Source organism: Anabrus simplex, chromosome 1 (genome assembly GCF_040414725.1).
Source record: "Anabrus simplex isolate iqAnaSimp1 chromosome 1, ASM4041472v1, whole genome shotgun sequence".
NCBI classification, from domain to species: Eukaryota; Metazoa; Arthropoda; class Insecta; order Orthoptera; family Tettigoniidae; genus Anabrus; species Anabrus simplex.
Window position 1 is genome coordinate 482119340 of NC_090265.1, and position 25979 is coordinate 482145318.

Below are 25979 nucleotides of genomic sequence, written 5' to 3' on the forward strand. Positions count from 1 at the left end.
GTGAGCTTATGGCATAAGTCTTTGCGCAACAGTTCATTTTCTTAGAGTTAATTTCATTCAATTTTTCTTTTGCTTCCGTAAGTTCAGATTTCTTTAATACGCCGTTACGTCACGTTTTTCATCCTAATAAATAGCTGTTTTATTTTGTATGTTCTGAAATTATTATTAATGATCCTTAAATTCCAAGTTAGTGTACTTAATGATTTGTGTCTGTCACCCCACCCCTGGGAGTTTTTTTGAGTCTCATTACATACTTTTATTATTATTATTATTATTATTATTATTATTAATTATCAAATTTTGTTTTCAAGCCATAAGCTTGAAGGCTGGCGCCCATGGGATATTGTTTATGGAGAAACAATGAAATATTATTTATTTATATTAATATTAAAGTGACCCGCCACGTTATAATTTTGTCAAACATCTGTGGGCCGAGTGGGTACGTCACAGTGCTACCAAACCAGCATGGTAACAAGACTCATGCCTCTATGTCAAAATACAAACGGTGATTACATCTCTGAAGAACTGTCACGTGTAGAAGGCCAGAACTACCTATTCAGTTGGCCATGGTACAGCTCCAGCATTTGCTTGGTGTGAAAATGGGAAACCACGGAAAACCATCTTCAGGGTTGCCAACAGTGGAGTCTAACCCACTATCTCCCGAATGCAAACTGACAGCTACGTCACCCAAACCGTGCAGCTACTCTCTCGGTGGGGACAAGTTGTGTGTATTACATGTTTGAGTGTATAACCAGAACTCAGGTTTAGGTTATCATGAATTTGTTTACTGGAGTTTTTTTCCTTCTTTGGTAATACTGATTTGTCTCATCTATTGAGTAGTAAGAGAATTATTAGGAAACACAAGACTAATGGTATTGACTGGCAAGATTTCCTCACACCATCCTGATAGAAGTTCAAAGCTGTTCCAACTGAAAATGAAATACAGCAAGCTGTATAAGAAACTACCACCAATTCTGATTATGTGTATTATGCAGATTTTTCCACTATATTTTGGAATTTTTCAAACAAATTGATAATATATAAATATTGGTACTGACACTCAATTCTTACTTCTTACCTTACATCTTTGATTTAATGGTTTTTGAATATGTTGCCAGAAGTCATGTACAAAATAACCTGAAATAGTCCTAAAATGTCTAGGTTTTTGGAAACTAGGTGTGATGATTGGGTTGACATGTTAACAATATCCTGTAGCATGAAATAAAACAGAGCATCTAAGAACAAAGCTTATTTACTATTGAAGGTTGGTAAAGAAACTCCAAAGTATTATTACGGTATAGTTTTGAATCTTATAAAGCAATGTTTTATGTCGGTGTTCATCTCGCTTATAAACAAGGTTTGTCCGTAATTCAACAGATGTACTTATCAGCTGGTATTAAAATGAATAACACACTTAATTTTGAGGAAGCTGTGTATTTTCTAGTATAGTGTTAAAAAAATACATTACCAACATTTCAAACTGTCAAATATGACAAAAATATTTTAACAAAAATGATATTTACCAAATAGCAACATAATGGAGTACTGTGATATAAATCAAAAATACAGTGTAAAGATTTACACATGCATAAAAAAGGTGCCACAATACAGAACAATGAATTATACAACAATTAGGAATCAATGATACCATTTCATAGATTTCCTGCAGTATTTGCTTCAATTATTATTAACAGTACATAAAAACTCAATGAAAGTAATTATACTTGGAAAGAGAGATACATACTATTTAGATAATTAATGAATTAATTGATCTGTACTACTAAAATGGTTTTGGGAACTGAAGGCAAAAATATAACTAATTACTCACTTTAACACTATTCTGGGCATTTCCATGCAAAACAAAATCTAAACTGGAAAATAACCGGGTTGATCATCAGTTATTAACTGGATGTATCCGCCACTTTCCCAGTTTCTATTTATATCATGTAACAACCAATAACAAAACAGTCTCTTGTGATATTTTGTTTAATTCTGTTATGACCTTTCAAAACATTTAATGTCTTTGAAAATGCATGACAGTGTACAATGAGGCCCTACAACAAAGGTAAATGCTAAAAAATACATCATGCAGCTGACACATTCTGAAACGTCATTTAACGCATAGATAATTGTGTTATTCAACATATGGTCTAGTCAGGGTGAATGGTAAAAAAATTTACACTCATTTCTGTAAAAATTATGTTTATAAAGGCCCATCTAGCCATAGCATGAAGGCATTTTAGGTGGCACACGAGTTAAGAGGTCTGGTAAGTTAATTTAAGGCAAGCCTGGGGTGGTGTAAGCAAATTGTCTGGCATTTAAGACTTGTATTTATGATGCCTGACTACTGCTGCACAATGCATACCACCACATACAGATGAATTTGGCTGCGTACTGGTGTTACATAACAAAACTTAATGAAAGCTTTACTAATACTCTATTAAAACACAACTTTTATTTTTTGTCCAGCTCCTGGGCTGACTTTAGAGCTTATTAAATTATCTTAGGAGAGCTTGAATATGTTTTAATTATATTATTTCATTCTTGTGAACACCTTCCAAAAATTCAGGGCCATCATATTTGAATCAATACAGTATTAGTTGTCCGAGTCTACAAACAAGCTTCTTGTTTAATTTATGCTTTCATTGCCAGGATTACCAGATACATTCTTTCAAGTTTATGCCACATCAAATGAGACAAACTGCTAGGAAAAATGTGTCACAAAAACAAAGACATTAAATCTGATGTACTAACTTATCAACTGGATTTATGATAATGGTATCAATGGTTCTTATACATACAATCGATATAACAAAATGAGAACAATTATAAATATCACATGCCATGACAAAGAGACCACACTTTGGTTAGAGATTCTAGATGCCGCATGGCAATTTTTACAGTCTTGACAGAAATGCTTTAGCAATGGAATGATACATTAAGAATGGCATTATATGCTGTCGCCTTTTTATGGGAGTGGTTACATAACAATTAAGCCAATGCAGCAATTGAAGGCAGATCAAGCTGTTCCTCAAAGAAGTGAATCAGTTCTGTTGTGGTGTTTGGAGCCTGACAAAAACAGGCCTCACATGTTTCCTTGCTTGATATGGCAGATGAATGAAACTTACAACTGTTTATGGTTGTGAAATAGATACAATTTTGAAGTATTATTGGCAACTACACAGGGTGTTTAAAACATTAATGCAATTTCATGCTAAATGTTTATGGAATGCTAGGATGGTATTGAAAAACCAGACCACACCTGTTTCCTTCCAAATACTAGTTCATTTGTGGTAATCAGTAAGCAATGAACAAACCTATTTCAGACTATATCTGGATGCCAGATCTGTAATCAACAGTGGTACTGTACAAAATTTGTTACAGTAGTGCACATTACAACCCCTCCGATCATAATTTTTAATTTTTTATTTTTTTTTACAATTACTTTACGTCGCAATGACACAAATAGGTCTTATGGCGACGATTGGACAGAAAAGGGCTAGGAGTGGCCTTAATTATGGTACAGCCCCAGCATTTGCCTGGTGTGAAAATGGGAAACAATGGAATACCATCTTCAGGACTGCCGACAGTGCGGTTTGAATCCACTATCTCCTGAATGCAAGCTGATAGCTATGTGACCCAAATCGCAGAGAAACTTGATCGCTCCGATCATTGTGTGGGGTTCTGTACTGCATCTGATCATGAGAGTCCAGGGTGTTTGCACTTTTTCATTTTTAGTTTTAACTACTAGGGATTATTTACTAACAAAATATTCTTAATTTTTCAGGTGTCAACTTGCATAATCTTAAGTAACTACTGTATTTATATACTTCACTGCAATGTGAGTTAATATGGAAGAATATGCTTGGACAGGAGAGTAAAAAGACATGAGGAAACCAAGTACAATATATGACCGATCCTGTTCCAAACAAAAAAATAGCAATGTGAAAATACACACAGAACAGCAACACTTCCATGGAATCCATAGTACAAGTCACTGATTTAATTTTCAACAGTTACCCGAAGAAAACTATTATTAAAAAACGAAAATACAATTTTCTGAAATATGTTGATGTAGGCCTATTCATTTCAAACTCCCTATATTCACTGTCTCTGTTTTTAAAATTTCAAGTAATGTCCTGATTTGCAGCTACTTTTGACCTGTACTCTTTAGCCGTGGCAATAGCACTGGAAATACATATTTCCACAGATTACCCATGCATACAATAAGGTATTACAGTACAGAAGCATGGTCCCTGCACAAATTACTATTCATCTTTTGTCATCATACTTGTTGATGCTTATGCCACTTTCCAATTACCATTGAGTCTGAAATGCCATTCATTAAGAAGCTTTCCTCAACTACTACATAATGAAATATGTAACCAGGCAGCCAATCCACTTAAGATCATTTTAAATCATAGATATTGCAATTTTCCCATATTTAAATGTTCAACCTTTGATATCCATCAAGCACTGAGAACTTGATTACATAAATACCCTATGCTATCATAATTACTTTTGGTTGTTAGTGGGATTAAAATATCAAAACAACTTCAAAAGAAAATTTCCAACCCAGAATAGCTCAAAACTGCAGTTTGTTCCAGCATAGCACACACATTGCTCATCAAAACCCTATTCTGTTTATGAAGTTTCATCAACTAATCTTGGCTGGTAACATATGAACTAAAATATGGGCATCAACATAGCTGCAAGAAAAAGAAAAGACAACGGTTAAGTCTAGTAAAAGTAATGTGGGAGAGAAATTATATTCCTCCAACAGTTACACATTAAGCACATTGAAGTCCAAAAATCTAACCAAAATGTGGTCATATTTGCATCAATTAGTACTAATGCCATGACACATTCCTTCATATAATAAGGAAATAAATAATTTTTTATCAGGGATGCTAGTTAAAGACAAACCAATACAACCTATTCAAGAGATTCAAACTTAAATATACTATTGGGAAGAGTAATAACTCTACAACTAATGTAGTAAATATATCAATCACTTTCCTTTCTAACAACTTTGAGGCATTCTCGGGAAGAAGGGTCTATCTTTTTGATTGATACTTTAAATTATCTTTCATGTCACTTCTGAATTGAAATTATCTTTAAAAACATTTTGTTTCACAACCACATTTTGTTTTAAAAATAGTTTCTAGAAGAGGGCGTGGTGCATTATTTGATGCTGAGTAGTGAAACGAGATCAACTACCAATTAACATGTGGTAAGTACTTTAAATGTATTTATTAAGTGAACTCATTTTATTAGAGACAAAATTATTTGTACACTCAAGGGTTAATTTAACCCTAGTGACTATCTGTTACATTTATGGAAGATAATGCAAAGGCAAGGCAGATTTTCTTTGGAGTCTTTCATTTACCCCATCACTTTCTTGTCATGCTCCATATAACAAATCATTCCCTTTCACTCCAACAATAACATTCCCTACAATTTCATTTAATTTGACATTAGGTTTTACAGATTTAATTTATCAACAGAAAAAAATAAAAATAGACCCTCATCATTACCAGTAACTTTAACATAAAGTCTGTTTTGCCAAGAGATATCATCTGAAATTGATACAAGTCTTATCAGGACTGAAAATGTAACAATTGCTTCACATGTATTATGAATGGAAGCAATATCTGAATAAGTACAATATAAGTAGATACATGTTTGTTGAACATACCATGATAATTCTAAGTCTTCCATTTCTATTTTAAAGAAATAAGAATGAATATTTTCAGAGAATGCCTCAATTTATTACATTTCTTGGAATGAAGCAAGTATAACGACTTGAAATGGAACATAGCAGATGTTTGTGTGTCAACTATTGAAATAATCCACTGACAGCTATAAGCAAGAATGCACAGAAAATTTACATTACTATTATAGCTAAATTATATTCCTCTAAGTCATACTTAGCATTTTCTTAGTGCATACAAGCTATTATGGTAACAACAGCTCACAATTTTAATGATTATTTCCAATTAAGTTTTCCGAAGAAGGTAATTATTTGTGATTTAACGAAAGCTATTTTAACACTTTAAGCTCATATTCAGTGGCTTAATAAACAGCTGTTATCATGGACTGATCTCAAATAAGATCAAGGGCCATACAAGTGAAAAATGTTTTGAGATTTATTATATTGTGATACCGACCTACTGCCACATCAGAATACAGCAAAGGTTCCTTCACTTCAAGTAAATACCTTCGTAGATTTGGACAGTCAGCATTATCCTTTATATACTTAAGAAAAATCATTTTAAGAGATATATCTGAAAAGGAAAAGTTCTTAAGGAGATTTGAATTCTTATGTCTATTCAAGAGTATGCTTGAAAATATTGGGTTATGTACCCAGTTCTTCCTCAAACTCTAATCGGAGGGAACAATACCACAGCAACTTACTACTAGTTTACCACATAGGGTACTAGAATTTGAACCAAAGTCAATGCAAGGTTTTTTCAAATAAAAACGCCCCTGTATCTCCTAACTCCACACAAAAATTTACATTCTACAGCCTATAATCGCACGATAAACAGAAATAAAATTCCCAAGCTTATTTTCAGAACGTAACCAGAATAAATATTTTCAACAGTTTCAAAGGAGTGCCCTGCACCTATGTAACTCTGTACAATGTTAACAATATCGATAAAACTGAAAAAATTAAAATCTTATGTACTTCTCAACCTTCCATTAGCAGTGGCACTGTATCTACCGTAAAAATATTTGCTGTAGCTGAATTTCAAAATTTTGCACATTTCTAGAATTACTTGTTGGCCCTTAAGATGCAATATTCATATTACATATCTTGAAACAAATCATAAATAGCACATTCTTACATTATCACGCTAAAATATTTGTGACTTCTTTAGAGAACTAAAAGATATTTGATTAAGAATAACATGAAAATTCAAGGCCATTTCAACTATAGAAATTTATTTCATATTATTCAACTTCTTTTCAGGCATACAAAACCCCACACGTGGGTGTTTTGGAAGATAAAACACATGAAGGAAAGGAGAGAGAGGCATTTTTTCTGTCAGCTTTACTACAGACTTAGTGCAAGAAATAATTTTAATGCAGTATTCCACTCGAGATGCATCTGATAAACACACATACAGAAGAAATTGCCCTATTGTCTCTTGTCCGAAACTACTATGTCCACTGAGAAAATAAAAGCAATGGCAGAGAACAACTGCAAGCTGCTCTTATCTCCTTATAAGTGCCAATTTGGAACATCAAACAATATGATACCAAGTACTAGAAAACATCTATACTAGATGTCTCATGCTTTGGTGCACATTCTCTCATCACTACATGAACTTAAGGAACACTCTTAGGAGTACAATAATTCTCCAATGACAATTACTACAATATTCATGATTACAGTATGTGAAATATTTTTGTGTGTGCACAGTCTCTCCATCAGCCTTGCATGGAAAAATCATTACTTTTCATCTGAATAAATTGTCATAAAAAATTAGCTTCAAATTACTGGTTTGTTCTTTTTCCCCACAATATTATAATCCAGAATTTGATACTATGTTAAATATAATTACACTGAACACCAACAAGACATACCCAATAGTTAAAATACTTGATGCTGCACAGTTACACATGACCTACAATATTACGCTAAAAATATTACTGAATAACCCGAGTTAGTATGGAGTGCTGGCGGGCTCATACTGAATTTATATGGCCGAATGCTGTGATCATTAATAATTTAAATAAATGTTAATTCTCCACCCTCAAGGTAACACCAGAATCATAGCATCTGATTGGTATACATTCTCGTTTACATTATCTATACTGTAGAAGAGAAATTTACTTAATTAGTACTGAATACCAACATTTTGAGAAAATTATAAGAAATGAGGAATAACACTAGTTGGAATGAAGAAACATTCTGAAGGGAGATGAGGTAGTAAGGATTTATAGGCAATGTTTAATTACATAATTCTGATGATCCTGCCAAAGACAATTAGATATCAAAGAAGAGATAAAACATACAAAAATATGCCCATTACTGTGCAAGCAAAGAATTCATGAAAACTAGTTCTGAAGAGGGAGGAAATTTATCACTCATTGCTCCAACAAAACAAAAAAAAACAAAAAAACAAAAATGGAAGGAGAAAGCAGGAAGAGGCATTTCTTATTCATGATTTCTTCAATTACATGTTCATTTCTGCTATGCCAAAAGATTTCCTGTAAATATGTTTATCTAACAAGTACAGTACCATGATACCTGATCATATGTAATTATCATAAAAAACACGCTGAAGGATAAATATTTTGTAACATTTTAGGTATTTAACAGTATTAAAATCTCACTTATCTGTGCAGAGAAACAGGAGTGTTTCAAAAAGGAAAGGAAAAGATGAGAAAAAAACCAGAATCACATATCATGCATTGATTATTACTAAGAAAATGTGCTGTAAGAACACAATTCGAGTGATGACATTGCAAAATTGTATATAGCAGTAACACTTACAAAAAAATCTCTATAATTTAATCTTATGCAAGTTTATACTTTTACATGACTCACTGCTTCTATATCTTTCCTTAAGTTCAACAACTTGTCAATATGCAAGGAAAATAAGAAAAATAAACATCATACTTCACAAACTTCACTGTGTGAGAACTTCAGGAACTGACATACACAATTACTGTATTACAGGTAATACTGACAGATTTTAAAGTAAACTTTTATAGATCTTTCCGAAATAACATGCTTCCAAAACTGAATAATCTAAAAACAGATCAACTAGATGTAACATTAGTATCTTAACTAACCAGTCAAAAGACTGAAAATTCAATATTTAACAGTAACTATCTTTATGACTGGGCAGCTTATATTCGTATCAAAGTGCATTTATGATGATTGAAAAAAAAATACAACATCCACAAAAGGACACACATGATTGCTGCTTGAATGAATCACCTTATACAGTTAGGAAACTTTCTGAAATTCTATATACAACTTTTCAACAAACAGAAAAAAGGCTGAAATTCTGACAACCTTAGAAAGAACAAAATTCTATAAATCCACCAGGCATTACTGGAAAAAATATTAATACAAAAATCTACAGTACTTTACTGTAAAGAAATGCCTCATTTCAACAAAAAGTAAATAAAATTTCCTTTCATACCTAACATGTTATCTGCTATTTTGTCAGGGACAGGTTTTTTCCCTAAACCTTAAAAACTACAAATAGAAGAAAACTTACACAACCTTTACCATTACAGTATATATTAAGAAGGAAGTGCCACCTGTATATTCCTGTGCTCAAACATAATATAATCATCCTTCCACTATGCACAATGGCTGTGCTCGAACATAACAATCATCCTTCCACTATGCACAATGGCTAGTAGCGGCATTGTTCTTTTTGGTATCATTATATCACAGATCCTCCATCATATTTTTAAAATGTTCGGACATACGTGAGTAACAACATATTCTGGTAAAACACGATGCAGCTGGACAACGAATGCATATTCTAGTCAACAGTTCAGCACTGTTTTTACTATCACGATCATCTTGGTTTGGTCCAAGAATTGTTTTGGATTTTGAATTTTCATCTCTCTCCAAAATATCAACGTCAGTTACCTACCATACAAAGGAATGGTAATCGTAGAATGAAGATATTACAACACTAATCATTAGAAAGATATCTGAAGGCTATTACACCACATCCTTTAACCAGTTCAAAGTAGTTTTGAAGTTCATTGTTGCCTAATCTCATTTGAGTGCTGGCTTTCTCATTTTGTATTTTTTACCATACCAGAAGAGACCTCCCCATATTTATTATAGACTTTTTATAACAAAGAAATAGGTTAAAGTCGATAAATAAATCTTAGTCTACACGGGCCTTACTTCTGGTTTTCCTTAATTGTCATACAAAATCTAGTTCCGATTTTAGAGATTTCTGGCGCCTCTCCAGCTGTCGCTCAGCCAACTTCTTCAGTTCCGAAATAATAAATACAGTGGAAGTGAGGCAAACCAGGAACACGATATCTATAATAAAGAAACATACACAAATCAAGAATTTTGATTGAAAAATGTGCAAAATAACAAGTACTAACTACACTTAAACATATGAAATAAAAATACCTCTCAATACTGAAAATAATTATGTGACTCACAGCTATTAATTGATTTCTACGGTGGATGGAAGATATACTGTATATACAGGGTTATTACAAATGAATGAAGCAATTTCACAAATTCACTGTAGCTCCATGAATTGATACATGGACATGAAACTCAACAGTCATGTAGAAAAACTCAAAGTTTTGATCTGGTGAAGTCGCACTTCAAATTTCTGCCACAAGAGCACAGGAGCAGTGAGCAGAGCACAGTGAGACAAGATGGTGACAGGAGTCGAGAAAGCGTTTCTTGTACTTGAAATGCACTCACATCAGTGTCATAACAGAGCAACGACATTTCAGGACGAAGTACCACAAAGATCCACCAACTGCTAACTCCATTCGGCAATGGTATGTTCAGTTTAAAGCTTCAGGATGCCTCTGTAAGGGTAAATCAATGGATCGGCCTGCAGTGACTGAGGAAACAGTTGATTGCATGCGGACAAGTTTCACGCGTAGCCCACAGAAGTCAACGGAGAGAGCAAGTACAGAGCTGAACATACCACAGCCGACCGTTTGGAAAATCTTACAGAAATGACTAAAGCAAAAGCCTTACCGCTTACAACTGCTACAAGCCCTGATTCCCGATGACAAAGTCAAAAAGCCTTGAATTTTTGGTGCGGTTGCAACAGTGTATAGAAGAGGATGAGTTTAGTGCAAAACTTGCCTTTAGTGATGAAGCAACATTTTTTGTTAATGGTGCAGTGAACAGACACAATGCAAAGCTGTGGGGTTGAGAATCCTCACGCTATCGTGCAGCACATTCAAAATTCACTGAAAGTTAATGTGTTTTGTGCAGTCTCACGGTTTAAAGTGTACGGTCCCTTTTTCTTCTGCGAAAAATCTGTTACAGGACACGTGTATCTGGACATGCTGAAAAACTGGCTCATGCCGCAACTGGAGGACAGCGCGGACTTCATCTTCCAACAGGATGGTGCTCCACCCCACTTCCATGGTGATGTTAATCAATTCTTAAGCAGATTGCCAAACCGAAGGATCGGTCGTGGTGGTGGAGCTGATGATCAGCAATTCATGTCATTGACTCCACATTCTCCTGACCTAACCCCATGCGATTTCTTTGTGTGGGGTTATGTGAAAGACTCTGTGTTTACACCTCCTCTCCCAAGAAACCTGCCAGAACTGCAAACTCGCATCAACCGTGCTTTCGAATCCATTGATAGGGATATGCTGTGCCGAGTGTGGGACGAACTTGATTATAGGCTTGATGTCTGCAGAGTCATTAAAAGGGCACATATCGAACATTTGGAAAAAACAAAACAGTGACAATATGTCAAATTATAAAGTTATTGTAGAGGTTTGGAATAGCTCAAATCATTTGTAATAACCCTGTATATCCAGAAACGATAGCTACCCTTGTATACGGGTTACTGTGAAGATGCAGCCTCATAATTAGTTTACAAATAACATTTAAATAACAATTTGAATTGTAAATCTTTGGTATTCATTCAATATTTTTGTAATTCCCATGAACACGAGGCTATCCCCAAACGGAGATTTATTTAATTTGATATGTTGTACTGTACAAACGGTGATGGACAATTTGGAAAGAACCCCAAAAATACTGGTGGCAATGTCTTCTAGTTCCACAGCAATTACGCTAAAACTCCAAAACAAGTTCATGCAGAATTTAGATACTACTCCTCAAGACCTCCCAGTTCTGGACCGGGATGATGTGTTTCCCCTCCAGATGTTTTAAGTACAGTTTCTGTGCCTCTTCTTCTCAACATCTATCTCTTTACGAGAACTTGTATCATTTCTGTCTCTTAACCCTCCTCCAGGTATAGGTGTTCTTCCGGTAGATGCCATTGGAGTACCTCGATCCCCATTTCGTCTGATTAAATAATAATAGCTTAGCAGATCAGCAGATGAGTAAATTTGTACTTGCTTTCAACTACAATACAAGCCTCAGATGGAAGTTTAAAAATGGAATTGACAAGTCTCTGACTACAGTTGCACAGTATAATGGTAATGCTGATGTTTGTGCAAGTGTTAGATCAGAGAACAAAACCCGATTTGGAACAATAAATATTTTACAATGAATGGGAAGGAAAATGAATTGATTGATCTAATGGGGAGACAAAACCTCGACATCCAGGGATTAAGTGAAGTAAAATAGAAAGGGGAAGGAATGAAGAAACTAAGAAAGGGTCCACCTTGTAATGGATGGGTAACAGTAAAGAGAAAAGAAATGGAGTGGGATTTGTAGTGAATCAGAATGTCGAACCAATAGCTAAAGTTGAATATGTAAATGAAGGAATTATAATAATGCACATACATGTAAACAAAAAACTACTGAAGATAATGCAGGTGTATGCTCCACAGACAGGATGTAGCGTGGAAGAAAAAGAAGAGTTCCTCAATGAACTGGAAACACATTTTTGGAGATGGGATCATGATAATGGGAGAAATGAATGCTCATGTGGGAACTGATAGAATGGGATATGAGAATGTCCTGGGCTCACATGGGTATGGCGATAGAAATGAAGATGGAGAGAAACTGTTGAACTTTTGTAACAGAAATAACCTGATGATAAAGAACACATGGTTTATGAAGAGGAATAGCCATAAGATCAGCCGATATAGTTGGGATGGACAGTACGGAACACTCATCGATTTTATAATAACAGACCGAGAATGGGGAAGATATGTCATGAATACGAAAATAATCCCCAGTGAAAGTATGAAAGGTGATCATAGATCATTGATTGCGAAATTGAAACAAGTAAAAATCCCTAAAATTGTATTTAAGAAGAAACCAAAAATCAGAATTTGGGAATTGGAGGAGGAAGATAAAAGAATGGCATTCCCAGATTGTATAAAAAGGAAGTTGCCTAACACAAAAATATGAAGTGGAGAAGAAGAATGGGACAATTCAAGACAGACATTTGTGGGAACAGCAATTGAGGTATGCGGGCAAACAAAAGCAAATGTTAAGGGAAAGAAGACACGGTGGTTGACAGACAAATTAAAACAGAAATAAAAGAAAGGAACAAGGTGAAGAAAGAAATGGATACGGAAAAGCAAAAAATGTATCAGAGGGATCAGATAGAAGGGTTACATGTGGAATACAAAAGATTGAAACAAGTAAAGAGGAGTATCAAGGAAGAAAAGGAGAAATGTTGGGGAGACTTTACCAACAAAATTGAGCAAGATAGTCGAGGAAATAAGAAACTATTATACAGAGTAATAAAATCAAAAAGAATAACTCAAGAAAAAAATCAAGGCATTAGAGAGGGAAGATGGATCCATAGTACATGGCGAAAAGGATCTTCAGAAGGTGATGGCAAAGTATTTTGAAAAACTTTATAATGAGGATGACTGCTCAGAGGAAGAAGGAGATAAGAAAATGGAAATGATAGATGGAGAAAAAGAAGAGAACACAATAACATGGTTGGAACCTGAAAGGGCAGTGAAAGCAATGACTAAAGGTAAAGCAAGTGGAAAAGACAAATTCAATGCTGATATGATTAAGGCAGCAGGAAACATTGGACTACAGTGGCTATACTGAACCCTCAATGCCATATGGAAGGATGAAAGGATACCTGAAGACTGGCAAAAAGGAAGCATTGTACCACTGTTCAAAAAAGGCAATAGGAAGAAATGTGAATATCAGAGGTATGACCCTATTATCACATGGGCTAAAAATAATGGAGGAAGTCATAGACAAAAGACTGAGGCATATAATAGAAACACACAGGAAGAACAATATGGCTTTAGACCAAAGAGATCAACAATAGACTTTATATTTAAATCTGGAAAAGAACAAGGAAATCATTTGTATTTTTGGATTTGGAAAAAGCTTATGATACAGTTAAGAGAAAACGTGTATGGGAATGCCTACTGAAAAAGAATGTACCAAAATCATTCATTAACAAGATAAAAATCTTTTATCATGAGAGTAAAAGCAGTATACAAGTGGGGAGTGGTGACAAACATTTTATACAAAAAAGGCCTCAAGCAAGGAAGTGCACTGTCGCCATTATTGTTTATTATATTGATGGATGGAATCTATCATAAAACTTGTAAAACAGAGTATCAGTAGTGATGAAGTGAATGCTTTGGTATTTGCAGATGTGGTGATTTGGGGAAAGGAAGAAAAGTACAAAGGAAGCTGGGCATTTGGAATGACAATCTGAAGGAGTCTGGAATGGTAATTGGTAAAAAGAAAACAGTAGTCATGCACTGTGGAAAAGAGAAGACAAGTGAACATAGACTGAGAACGGTTAGAGCAGGGGTTCCCAACCTGGGGGGCGCGCCCCCCTAGGGGGGCGTGGGGCTTTATCAGGGGGGGCGTGAAGTGATTTCCGAATTAATTTTTTTAACTCGAAAATTACAATTTTGTGTAATAAACATTTTTCGAATCTCTCTACGTGATAGTCGCGCCAAGTCAATCGTTCAAAAGCACTAGTAATTGCCAACTGCCGGCACAAATCTCTGCGGAGCCGCGAGGTTGGAGGTGAAATAAGGAATTTGCTGTGTTGTGAGGAGAAAAATGAAGCCTGAGAGCAGGTGCGGGAACAAGACCACTCAACGCACGTTTAATTGCACACTTTGTGGACCTACTTGCGTGAAAGTGAAGTATTACCATACGCGACATGTTTCTACTCATCAACGTTGTTGTAGTTGCTTTCATTGTCCAGTATTATTGTTACATACTGTACAAGGTTTTTCTCATAAACAAAATATACTCATATTGCATGAAGGAGGTACTTGTATACATGTCGGTATTATATCAAATTGATCTAGTGGCGCGATCAACAATTGGAGATAAGGTAATAATAGTATGCTAAATTATAATAAATGTATTTAACATAACATGTTAGGCTTTCATGGCTAGCGTGAAATTCTATGTAGGCCTACTGGTATTTTGGGCCACAACTAATTAATGTTTAACCACTGCAATTAATGAAGCAGTGACATTTTCTCACTAAAGATCTTAACTTGCAATAAGTTACTACAGTCATGAGTCGACATTAACTCTGAAGAACAAAGAATATCGGAGTTTCAGAAGCAACAAATGAAGTGGAAGTTTCTCCTTCCCTCTCACTCTGCGGCATATAGACTCGTTTTGTGGGTAGCTCGTCCTTGAATGCTCTGTTCCCACCCCTACACTTTCTTATTCTTCCCTTGCAGTCAAATTGGCGAGAGCTACATAGTACAACTCTCCCATCAGAGATGGCGCAGTAATGGCCATGACAACACATCGCCGATAGACCATCAGTGGCCAAGCCCTTCGATTGTTGATTCTGTGCCTCATATACTTTCGCAGTGGACGTGTCTGTCAAGTTGTTTATTGTGAGTGTTGTATTGACGTCAGAAAAGTTGGATGGCGCAGCCACGCGGTAGAATGTTGAAGCTGCAACATAGTGACTGGTGAGGTTTATTTACATGGCGAAGCATTGGCGTCGTGATGGAAACAGAAAGAAAATTGTCAAATTTGAGGAGGTACTGCTCTGTATACGGTTGCAAATCGTATAAAACGGATGCGAAATCTCTTTACTACTTCCCTGTACAAAAAGTTCAGAGAGAAAGATGAGCTTCCGCGCTGTTAATTGGAAAACGCGTAACGCGATACATGACAGTGTGCAGTCTGCATTCTCGTGAAGACGACTTCTTTTCACAGCGTAGGTACCGGTACTGTTTATTGTACTCATTGATAGTTATTGTCTCTAATTTATATTCACAAAGATTTAGCTACATCAAAAATACTGATAAACTTGTAGCCTAATACTTCTGTGTCGCACATAGAATGTAATCCGCTCTTTGTAAACTTCTTCATACGTGTAACAGCAGACAGTAAATTAACTATCTACATGTGAGTAATATCTTTAACTGGTAGTAATTAAGCACTGCATTTAAATTGCCTATAAAATACTTCTATCAATGAAAGAAAATATGTAGTATTTTGCCATCATAAATTAGCTTTTCTTTCTATTTGTTTTACGTCACACCAACACAGATAGGTCTTATGGCGACTATGTGACAGGAAAGGTCTAGGAATGGGAAGGAAGCGGCCGTGATCTTAATTGAGGTACAGCCCCAGCATTTGGGAAACCACGGAAAACCATCTTCAGGGCTGCCGACAGTGGGGTTCGAACCACTATCTCCCAGATGCAAGCTCACAGCTGCACGCTCTTAACCGCACGGCCAACTCGCCCGGTCATCATAAATTAGAAGCCATAACTTAATTATTTGGTAGAATTGGACAAACCAAGTATTCTTCAACCACAAACAGCTGTAACTATAGAGGTTAGAGTACTCTTAAATTATAATTTTCAAACTTTGCTCTGCATATTCTGTAGGTAGTTATAATTTTTATACTTATTATTGTCGGTTCTAAGTTCTAACTTTTGTGCTGATCGTAAAAATGGAAGAATATCAAGATTAGGATGTGGGCTGTTCCAACACAAGCCTGTATAAAGCCTAGGATTTATTTGCTTTACAACATTTACTTAGTAGAATTATTATTTTATTTCTTCCCCAAGATTACAGTTTACAAGTCAGATAACTCCCCCGTCACCTGGCTAAGGTTTTGGCATGGACCAAATCAACAAGAAATTACTCCATAACCTCTAATAGTGGAAAATTACAGTAGCTTAACTGTTAAGGTGAATTAGTGTGTCAACGGTAACATTTCTCTGACAAACCCGCTTTACATGTACAGTTGCACTACACATTTTCACTCCCTTTGTTCAAGACAACATTAACTTTGTGGGGTTTGGAACTGATGTGGGATGATTGTAAACACAACGCTACAACACCAGTTTCATCTTCTGTTTCAAACTTTTTACCTACACATATCAGGTAATTACGCTTGAATATTTCTTCGCCTTCCACTAATGGACGCGTGAAATCTCCGACAAATCTCAACAGTTGCGCATACGACACCAAAGACATTTTGAACACTATAAATCCTACAGATGCATACCCGATCACTGTCGTGTTTACTTCCCGTCACTATCTCGCCGCCATATTGGAAACAGCTGACCGTAAGCTCCTCCCCCGTTTCGGACGTCAATATTCTTCGCTGTAACAGTTCGACTGTGTGAATTGTGTTATTTAATATTGTGACTTTTAAAAAAAATTGATAACGATGTCCAAGAAGAGACTATACAATGATGACTACATTAAATATGGCTTCACAGTCATTGAACGGAACGGAATACAACAGCCCCAATGAGTAATCTGCCACTGTGTTCTGAGTAACGATGCGATGAAGCCTGTGCGTTTGGAGAGACATTTAAACACAAAGCATTCAGGCTTAAAGACAAACCCACAGAATGTTTTGCAACTAAACTCAACACACTAAAACGTATGAAATTAGATTCGTCGGGTACTTTTAACCAAGAAAATGAGAAAGCAGTGGAAGCATCATATGAACTAGCTCTTCTGATTGCCAAAGACAAAAAAGCACATACAATTGGGGAAACATTAGTAAAGCCGTGTATGTTATTAGCCGTAAATATAGTTTTGAATGAAGGGAGTCGGCAGAAATTGTCCAAAATTTCCCTTTTTGGTAACACAGTGAAATGCAGACTTCAAGAACTGTCAGAAAACATTAAAATGCAAAGTTTGGAGGTGAAAGCATCTCCAGGGTTTTCAATTCAGTGTGATGAAACAACCGATGTGGCCCGTTGTTGTCAACTGGTTGTATATTGTCGATTTGTCGACAGTGGAATTTTAAGAGAAGAAAAGTTCTGCTACCAATGTTTGAAAACAACTTCGAAAGCTTGTGATGTGTTTTCTGCCATCGATAGTTTTCTCCAAGAACATGGACTTTCCTGGGAAAATGTAGTGGGTGTATGTACGGATGGTACACCTGTTATGATTGGGTCACGTTTTGGGTTTCTCAAAATGGCCAAAGATAAAAACCCATACATCATGGGAACCCACTGTATAATTCACAGGCAAAACCTTGCCCCAAGATTTTAATAACACTAAAAGTCGCTGTAAGAATTGTGAACTCTGTGAAGACAAGTTCTTTACAGACAAGATTGTTTGAAGCCCTTTGTGTTGACCTTCAAGCCGATCACAAAACTCTCCTTTTCCACACAGAGGTTCGCTGGCTATCAAAAGGGAACATGTTGGCTCGGCTGTTCGAATTAAAGTCTGAAGTTGAAATTTTTCTTCTGAGTGAAGGTAAGAACGATCTGTATGAACAGATGCCAATTTCATCGTCTCATTGGCATATCTCAGCGATTTTCTTGAAGCCTTTGAACAGTTTGAACTTAAAGCTCCAAGGCAAAAACTCCAATATTAGGCTTGCTTATGATGCCATCAGAGCTTTCCTGAAAAACAAAATACAGTTATGGAAACGCCGACTTCAGTTGAACAACTTCTCATCCTTTCACCGCCTTAATGAAATGTTGCCGGAAAGTGAACGTGATCGTAATAAACTTAAGGTGCAAATTCAGTCACATTTGGATTCCCTGGCACAAGAATTCAATTTATACTTTCCTGATATCTCGTCAGATGAATGGTCCTGGATGTTAACAAGAAATCCGTTTGCCATTGACATTGAAGCACTGCCAGCACAACTTCAAGAAGAAGGCATAGATTCGAAGTGTGATTCAAAGCTAAAAGATGATTACAAAATATTAGGACTGGGCGACCTTTGAGTAAACTGTCTTGCAGTGTATCCTGAAATAGCCAAAGAAGCATTGCGTGTCAGTCCCATTTTCAACGACATATTTATGCGAGTCAGGATTTTCAACGCTGAATGTCATAAAAACAAAGCAGAGCTGTCGGCTTGATGTTGCAAGTGATCTCCACTGTGCTCTTTCAAATATCAAACCAAACATACCGAATCTTACCAAGAGAAACCAGTGTCAACCCTCTCACTGACATTTGTTGACTAATTTAAGGATTTATTGTAAAAGTGTGTTCTTTGTATTGGGCTAAAATGAAGTTAGTATGTCATAGATATAAAGCGCGTACTTCATATTATTTTTTTCGTAAATAATTGAATAATGGAATAATTCATTATGTAGTGTCATTAGGTTAGGTCTATATCCTCCAGGTCAGTTTATCGGAGAGGTTATAAAAATGACGGGGGAGGGGGGAGGCGCGATGACCACCCGTATCTGAAAAGGGGGGCGTCAGCTGGAAAAGGTTGGGAACCACTGGGTTAGAGAATGTAGAACAGTTTACATATCTGGGTAGCATTATTAATGGAAATAATGAAATCAACCCTGAAATTAATAACAGACTAAGTAAATGTACAGACTAAGTAAATGTACAACATTTTATCACCAAGTCAGAGAGCTTTTATGGGATGACAAAGTACCCAAAAGAACGGAATTAACATTATATAAACAGTATTTCATACCAAATGCAACATACGGACGAGAGGCAACGGTAACTAATAAGAGACAAGATAGTAAGATCCAAGCAGTAGAAATAAAATTTTTAAGAACACCGGTTAAAAAGACAAGAAGAGATAGAATTCAAAATATTAAAATCAGAGAAGAGCTAAATATAGAACTGTTAGTACAGAACATACAGAAGGCAAGACAGATGGTTCGGACATGTAAAAAGAATGGGAAAGGAACGAGTAGCAAGAAGGGAATTGGAAAGAAGTTAAGGGAAAGAGACCAGTTGGGAGACCGAGAAGAAGGTGGATGGATCAGATTTGGAAGAACATTAGAGAAGCTAAATTGGATGTAGCGGAACTAATGGAGCAGGAAAAGTGGAAGGACGGAAAGGTGTGAAGGAGGCTTGTTAACTACACCCGGGCGACTGGAGTGGGACATTGATGATGATGATGACTAATCCTCGCTTGTGAACCATGTGACTTTGCCGCAGTGGGGAAGCTTGCACATCGCAATAAAGCAGACAGCTGAACTGTGGGTGTAACCATATTGGAGGGCTATCTGTAGAGAAACCAGACTAACGAATGGTTCACTGGAAGGGGGGTAGCAGCCTTTTGGAAGTTGCAAGGGCAGCAGTCTGGATGACTGACTGATAAGCCCTTGTAATAATATTTAACATGGTTCAAGTGTGTTGATACTGCTACATGGCTGAAAGCAACGGAAACTGCAGCCGTAACTAACTCATTAGGACATGCAGCTCTCTGTATGAATGAATCATGTACTGATGATGGCTTCCTTTCGAGTAACATATTCTGAAGGTATGAATAAGAAACTAGGGCACCAAACCAATACCCACCAGAATAGTGCAGGTCTATATGACTACTATCACTGGTGAAGGCGTTTGTGGTCCCTCTCTTTACTGATATCATCCATTAGCATTATCCTATCCTCACCATTGACCCTGACTACACTGCAGATCGGTGCTTCATAAAACTTGTTAACTTCATCTGCACCCTCAGAGGGTGAGTAGACCGAGATAATTATCGCCTTAATTCCTCCAGCAGCTAAACCTGCCCTTGTCATTTGTTCATTTACAAGCCTAACAAACTATGTTACGTGCAATAATATTCCTGATGAACAGTCCTATCCCACACTCTGCCCTTCCATTTTTAATACCTGTTAAGAATATGTCGTCATCTTCTGTCTCTTGTTCGTCATCTCCCCTTACCCAAATATCATTACTCCTAACACATCCAGACATCCTCTACTGACTCCGATCTGCTTTCTTTCTTCCATAAGTCCCATTAATATTGATAACTCTCATCAAATTCCATTTCCTTCGCTAAGTTGTTTCCAAGGAGTCCTTAGTCAATTGGAAGTGGGACTCCGTTACTCTCCTAGGTCCGATGATCATGCTTGCTGTTTAAAAGGGGCCTAACATCTATGTCATCGTCCCCTATCCATAGGCCCGAGGCTTGCTTAAAAATTTCTGAGCTCTATAAATTCTGTAAAGCCCTCTGAGCGCAAGGAGGGCCACGAGTCAGAATGTGTCCGAGATGCCCACTCGCATTCCATAGCAATTGGTATCCCGACTCTCAAGACCACTTATTTGGACAAGGGAAGTTGGAAGCATGGAGCCTAGCTCAAGTAAGAGGACGTCATGCCAGACTCAGCCAGGGACCTGTGCAATTGCTTCTCCATGTTCTCATGGCCCCTTTAAGCATGATTCTTATCAGAATGATCCCATTTACAATATACAAGTTCTCAAACTTTTCTTTTATGCTTACACTTTCGTTATGATGGTGTTAAACTCAAATATATATATAAAAAAGGGCAGCTCATTCTCCTCATCCTTCCATTTCTGACATTCTATATTATTCCTGCCTTTTCTTGGAAATGACAATCTAACTCATTCCTGCTATAATGCTAATTATTTCATCCATATTCACCAGCGACATACACCCAAACTCAATTTATTTTCTTAGACTTTATCCAACAGTTCATTTTCAGTACTTTTGAATCTTGCAATTAATGATACCGTGCCCTCTATCCAGAAACTCAAACCTGCCACTTCCCAAAATGTTATTCTAGTACCTACAGTATAATTGAACTATCATTGGCCCTTTACTGGAAGTACAGACAACGAAACAACATACAACTCTTGAAAAATCCTGTGGTGAAGATGGACATCCTTTGAGAAATAAGAAAATTTCTTTAATAAGCTAGTACAAAATGAAGTAGATAAAAAGGGAAAATAAAGGAAATCGTGTAAAAATTATGATCTAAAAATGTCACACTTCTTGATTATCTTTTGTAACAAATATTCCAATGTTTATTCAAAATGAAAGAAAGATGCTACACTATACATACCAAAGAAGGTTAATGCTTCAGTCTGGAATACCATCTGTAATGGAGGGAAATATACGACAAGCATCTGACCAACCACAGACAGCGTAACAGCCAATAAAAACATTCTGTTGCTGAAAAATCCTATGGTGAAGATCGATTTTGTCTGAAAAATATCAATAAAATTCCTTAATAAGCTAGCATGAAGTACATACAAAGAGAAAATGTAAATAACCAAAACCATGAGAGAACAATATTAAGAATATGAATATAAAATTTTTTGCTTAACATTAATTTGTGGGAATGGAATTGATAATCTCTCTATTGGAACACCGATATAATGGGCCAGTTTTAATTTATTAAAAAACCATTTTGCTGTAAAATGCACCCTTCAAATATCTGTATCTTTCAAAAATTACTCTTCAGCCATCCACAATATTATGAGGTCAACCGTAACTCCTTTACAATGGCCCTCTCCTAAATAAGGAGCTCTGTCTTTGAAGAATATTCAAGTTTCAAATTCCACCCCTGGCAGTCTAATTGAGGGATTATCTCATGCTTTGAACAGACCACAAGAACATGCATGGATAGTACATTATATTCTAAGTATCATATCTTTCCTGTTCTTATGCCTGGAAATACACACACAAATAAACCTGCAAAGGGACTGTACATGTGTGTCAACACAGGTAACCATGGGTTTTGTCTAATATAATAGATTGGAGCTACTTAGAGAAAAGTACAAATAAAATATTATGGAAAAAAAAATTCTTTGAAAATACAGGTTTTCTTGAAGTCTTGTAAGTTACACTTCTATCTCTCTTCTTGTAGTGCAGTCAAAAAAACTAGCAATGGAATTGATAGCAGTATCTCATTTTATACCGAGATACAAAATAAACATTATCAATTATAATTTTATCACCTAAGGACACCATAAATATTAATTATAGCAATTTGTATTTAATATTTTTACACAATTCATTCAATGCTGACCAAGTCGCTGGAAAAGTCTTCTCATTTGTTCTGATCAAAATGTCCCAAATTATGAAGAATTGCAGCAGATGTAACAGTAGACAATAGAGTGCAGAAAGAGGAAAAAACTTACATATATTTTTAAAAATATATGAACAATGAACTTAAAACAATCAGTGGATCCGACCCACAATGCCCCACCTTCCCAGAAACTATCTTAAAACAATAGTAGTACTAACCAAGGGACTGTTTTGGAAGCACAATCCAGAATCTATGATGCTTGTTGTCTAAAGGGGTCCAAAATCCAGGTCAATGGTCCCTCATAATGGTACTTATCACTAGTATAGTAGAACCATGGTATAATCAAAAGTAGCGTGGACTGACTGTCCCACGCATTATGGTACTACTCTCAAGTATTGTAAGTTGCAAAGGTAACTCAGACCCATGGCGTTTCTCATATAATGGCGCCACTCATTGGCAACACAAACCCATGGTGTTCCCCACATTGGTGCCGGTATTCCCTGTGGTGTTCCTCACATAGTAGGTACTAATCACAGGCAACGCAGACCCACGATGTCGCTCATATAGTGGTACTAATCACAGGCAACACCCAGACCTGTAGCTTTTCTCACATAATGGTACTAATCGCAGGCAACCTAAGCTCGTGGTGTTTCACATATAGTGGTACTAATCACAGGTACTGTAAACCCACAGTGAACCACTCTCTGCTGCTACGAAACACAAACCTATTGTGTACCTAACATAGTGGTACTACTCACAAGGAAAGGCGACCCATGGTGTTCTCTGCGTGATGGTACTAACCACAAGTAGTTTTATGGTTCCGATTCAATTATCCCCTAGTCGCCTCTTTTAATCGCCTCTTACGACAGGCAGGGGATACTGAGGGTGTATTTTTTGTCTGCACACCCCCCCCTCCCCCCCCCCCCCCCACACACACACACACAGGGGTGACAATGGGTTTGAAAGCTGTAAAAGTTGTCGAGTCTCCAAGCAAGTACTATGACTTGCGAAACTAAACTTTGCATTTACAACTTCATAGTCTACACCGTAATTAACAGATCCATCACATTCATGTGTTAGTGATTTTCTAAAGTAGATTTTGACATAAGTGCTTTCACATTTGTTACATGTATTATAGATTAACTTTAGACGTGCCGTGGTGAACCAAAAGAAGTAATTTTGTATAATTATGGATGTACTTACAAAAATTGCAACACAGTTTTGATAAACGGAATTTCGGATTTTTCAATCTGATGTTCACGACTGATCCAAAAACTCTTAAGAGAAAGGACATAGGGAAGTTGAAAATTGGAAGAGACAATCCCCAGTAGTTATCTCTCAATAACAAAAGAAGCCAGAAGAAAGCCCTTCCTTTATTAAGCCAGGTGGAAGGACTACTGGAGCTTCTGAGATTTCTCAGCGAAGATACAAAAAAATATCTAAACTCTTATTGGATAGATTATTATTGTTAAACTCAAGTTCCTCCTTTAGAATTGTTTCTTGGTACTGTAACCATGCTATGTGCCCACATTTTAGGTACCACACATCAAGCTGGGAAAGGATAAGGTTATCGATCTGGTCTCTCATATGTAGTCTCTCAGAAAGATATATTTCAAACTCAGGTTCGACAATGACTGCACGATTCTTCCCCTAAAGAATTACATTGGTGGGGAAGTGTGAATATCTCCTCCTTCAGAAAGGAAGGAGGCAGGAGCTGGAAAAAGTCTTCCTAAAGGAATGTCATCATTAGGAAGACTTGCTGCCTTATTATGCCAATTAAAAGAAATGCTTTTATGTTGACATCAGTAATGTAGAATGCTCTTCAGTGGAACATTTATAATAAATAGGTGAGTGGGGTTAATAATGTCACAAGAGTGACAAAAAATGTACTGCAATTTTCTTTATTGTGTTGCATTTTGTTGCACTGTTTAGAATTATGGTATTTAATTGCATTCTTGCATTGCAAATATTAGCAGAAACATTAATACAGTAAAACCTCGTTAATTCAAAGTCAAAAATCTGACTTCGAATTACGCGATTTGGAATTAACTGCCAAATCGTAATTCAGAAATGCCAACCCTCGCGGCATCACAAAGTATTCTAAGACCCGTTACTGCATGCAATTAACCTTGATTCACAGTTTAACCTTTTAAATGCCATGGAAAATTAAAAAAAAAAAAAAAATCCAAAATGTATTCATCCAACAAGGTGCATTTACAGTATTCAAATAATGCATTTGGATAAAACCCTGGCAAACATAACGTCACGCAACGTAAGAAAAAAATTCAAAGATGAGGACAAATTATGCAGGCTCTCCTGTGGAAAGCTTTATCTCTTGGATTACTGTACCATTTGAATCGTTAGATGCCTCATACTTGCATGGGAAGTACCCGATGCCCTTAGAACATCGTGGCTTATCGAACTTTCATATGGTGAAGGAAGGAAGCCTCTCGCTTCCGTGTGCATTGCAACACAGTACAGTGACCCCTACCCTTGTACAATTTCCCAGCTGGCAATTCTCTCCTTTATAACCGTAAGTCCGTTTAGGCTCAGCATTAAACAAATTTTTAAAAATGCCGATTCATTGGTAACGACAATATTCTTTGGTGTGTACAAATTGATTATATGAGCCACATTTTTTCACTAACTGTCGGCATTGTCAGCGTTCGCGGATTGTTTCTCCGCACACTGCCTGCTACGTGATATTGTGGCGTTCCTTAAAACACTGAATACAAAAGAATTGCGATTTCACTCTAACTTAGCACATATGAAGCGCACTTTAGAGACACAGAAGTGAGTGAAAGTGCGGAAAGCTACCCCTGCATGTTCCGTAAGACGCGTTCATTCATGACACGGAGAAATTTTGAATTTGAATTACTCTGTAAAGTATTATTTTTTAAATGTAAAGGCAGTTTTGAATTAAAAGTCTGAATTTTGGTAATGGGACCGACATTGTTCTTCGAATTACAAATTATCCGTATTTTGAATTAAACAATTTAAATAACATGCAAAGCTGTACTGGATGTTTCTGGGAACTAGAGCTTCTTTGAATTAGGCAAGATTTTGAATTAATCGATTCTGAATTATCAAGGTTCTACTGTATAAAATTGTCAGTAGTAAAATTTGTACGCATTATGTTTGAAT

The 25979-nt window shown here is 36.4% G+C and overlaps 1 protein-coding gene across 1 annotated transcript in view; it reads right to left on the reverse strand.

The window, feature by feature from the left end:
- Window positions 1-1418: 1418 nt before the first annotated feature.
- Window positions 1419-25979, reverse strand: part of SPoCk (secretory pathway calcium atpase) — a 288883-nt gene continuing 264322 nt past the window's right edge. Inside the window, exons 20-21 of the mRNA XM_067135304.2 lie at window positions 21867-22008; window positions 1419-10033 (exon numbers count right to left, since the gene is read on the reverse strand). Of these exons, the coding sequence (XP_066991405.1) occupies window positions 9912-10033; window positions 21867-22008 (264 nt within the window). The 3' untranslated portion in view covers window positions 1419-9911. The remainder of the gene's footprint in view (window positions 10034-21866; window positions 22009-25979) is intronic.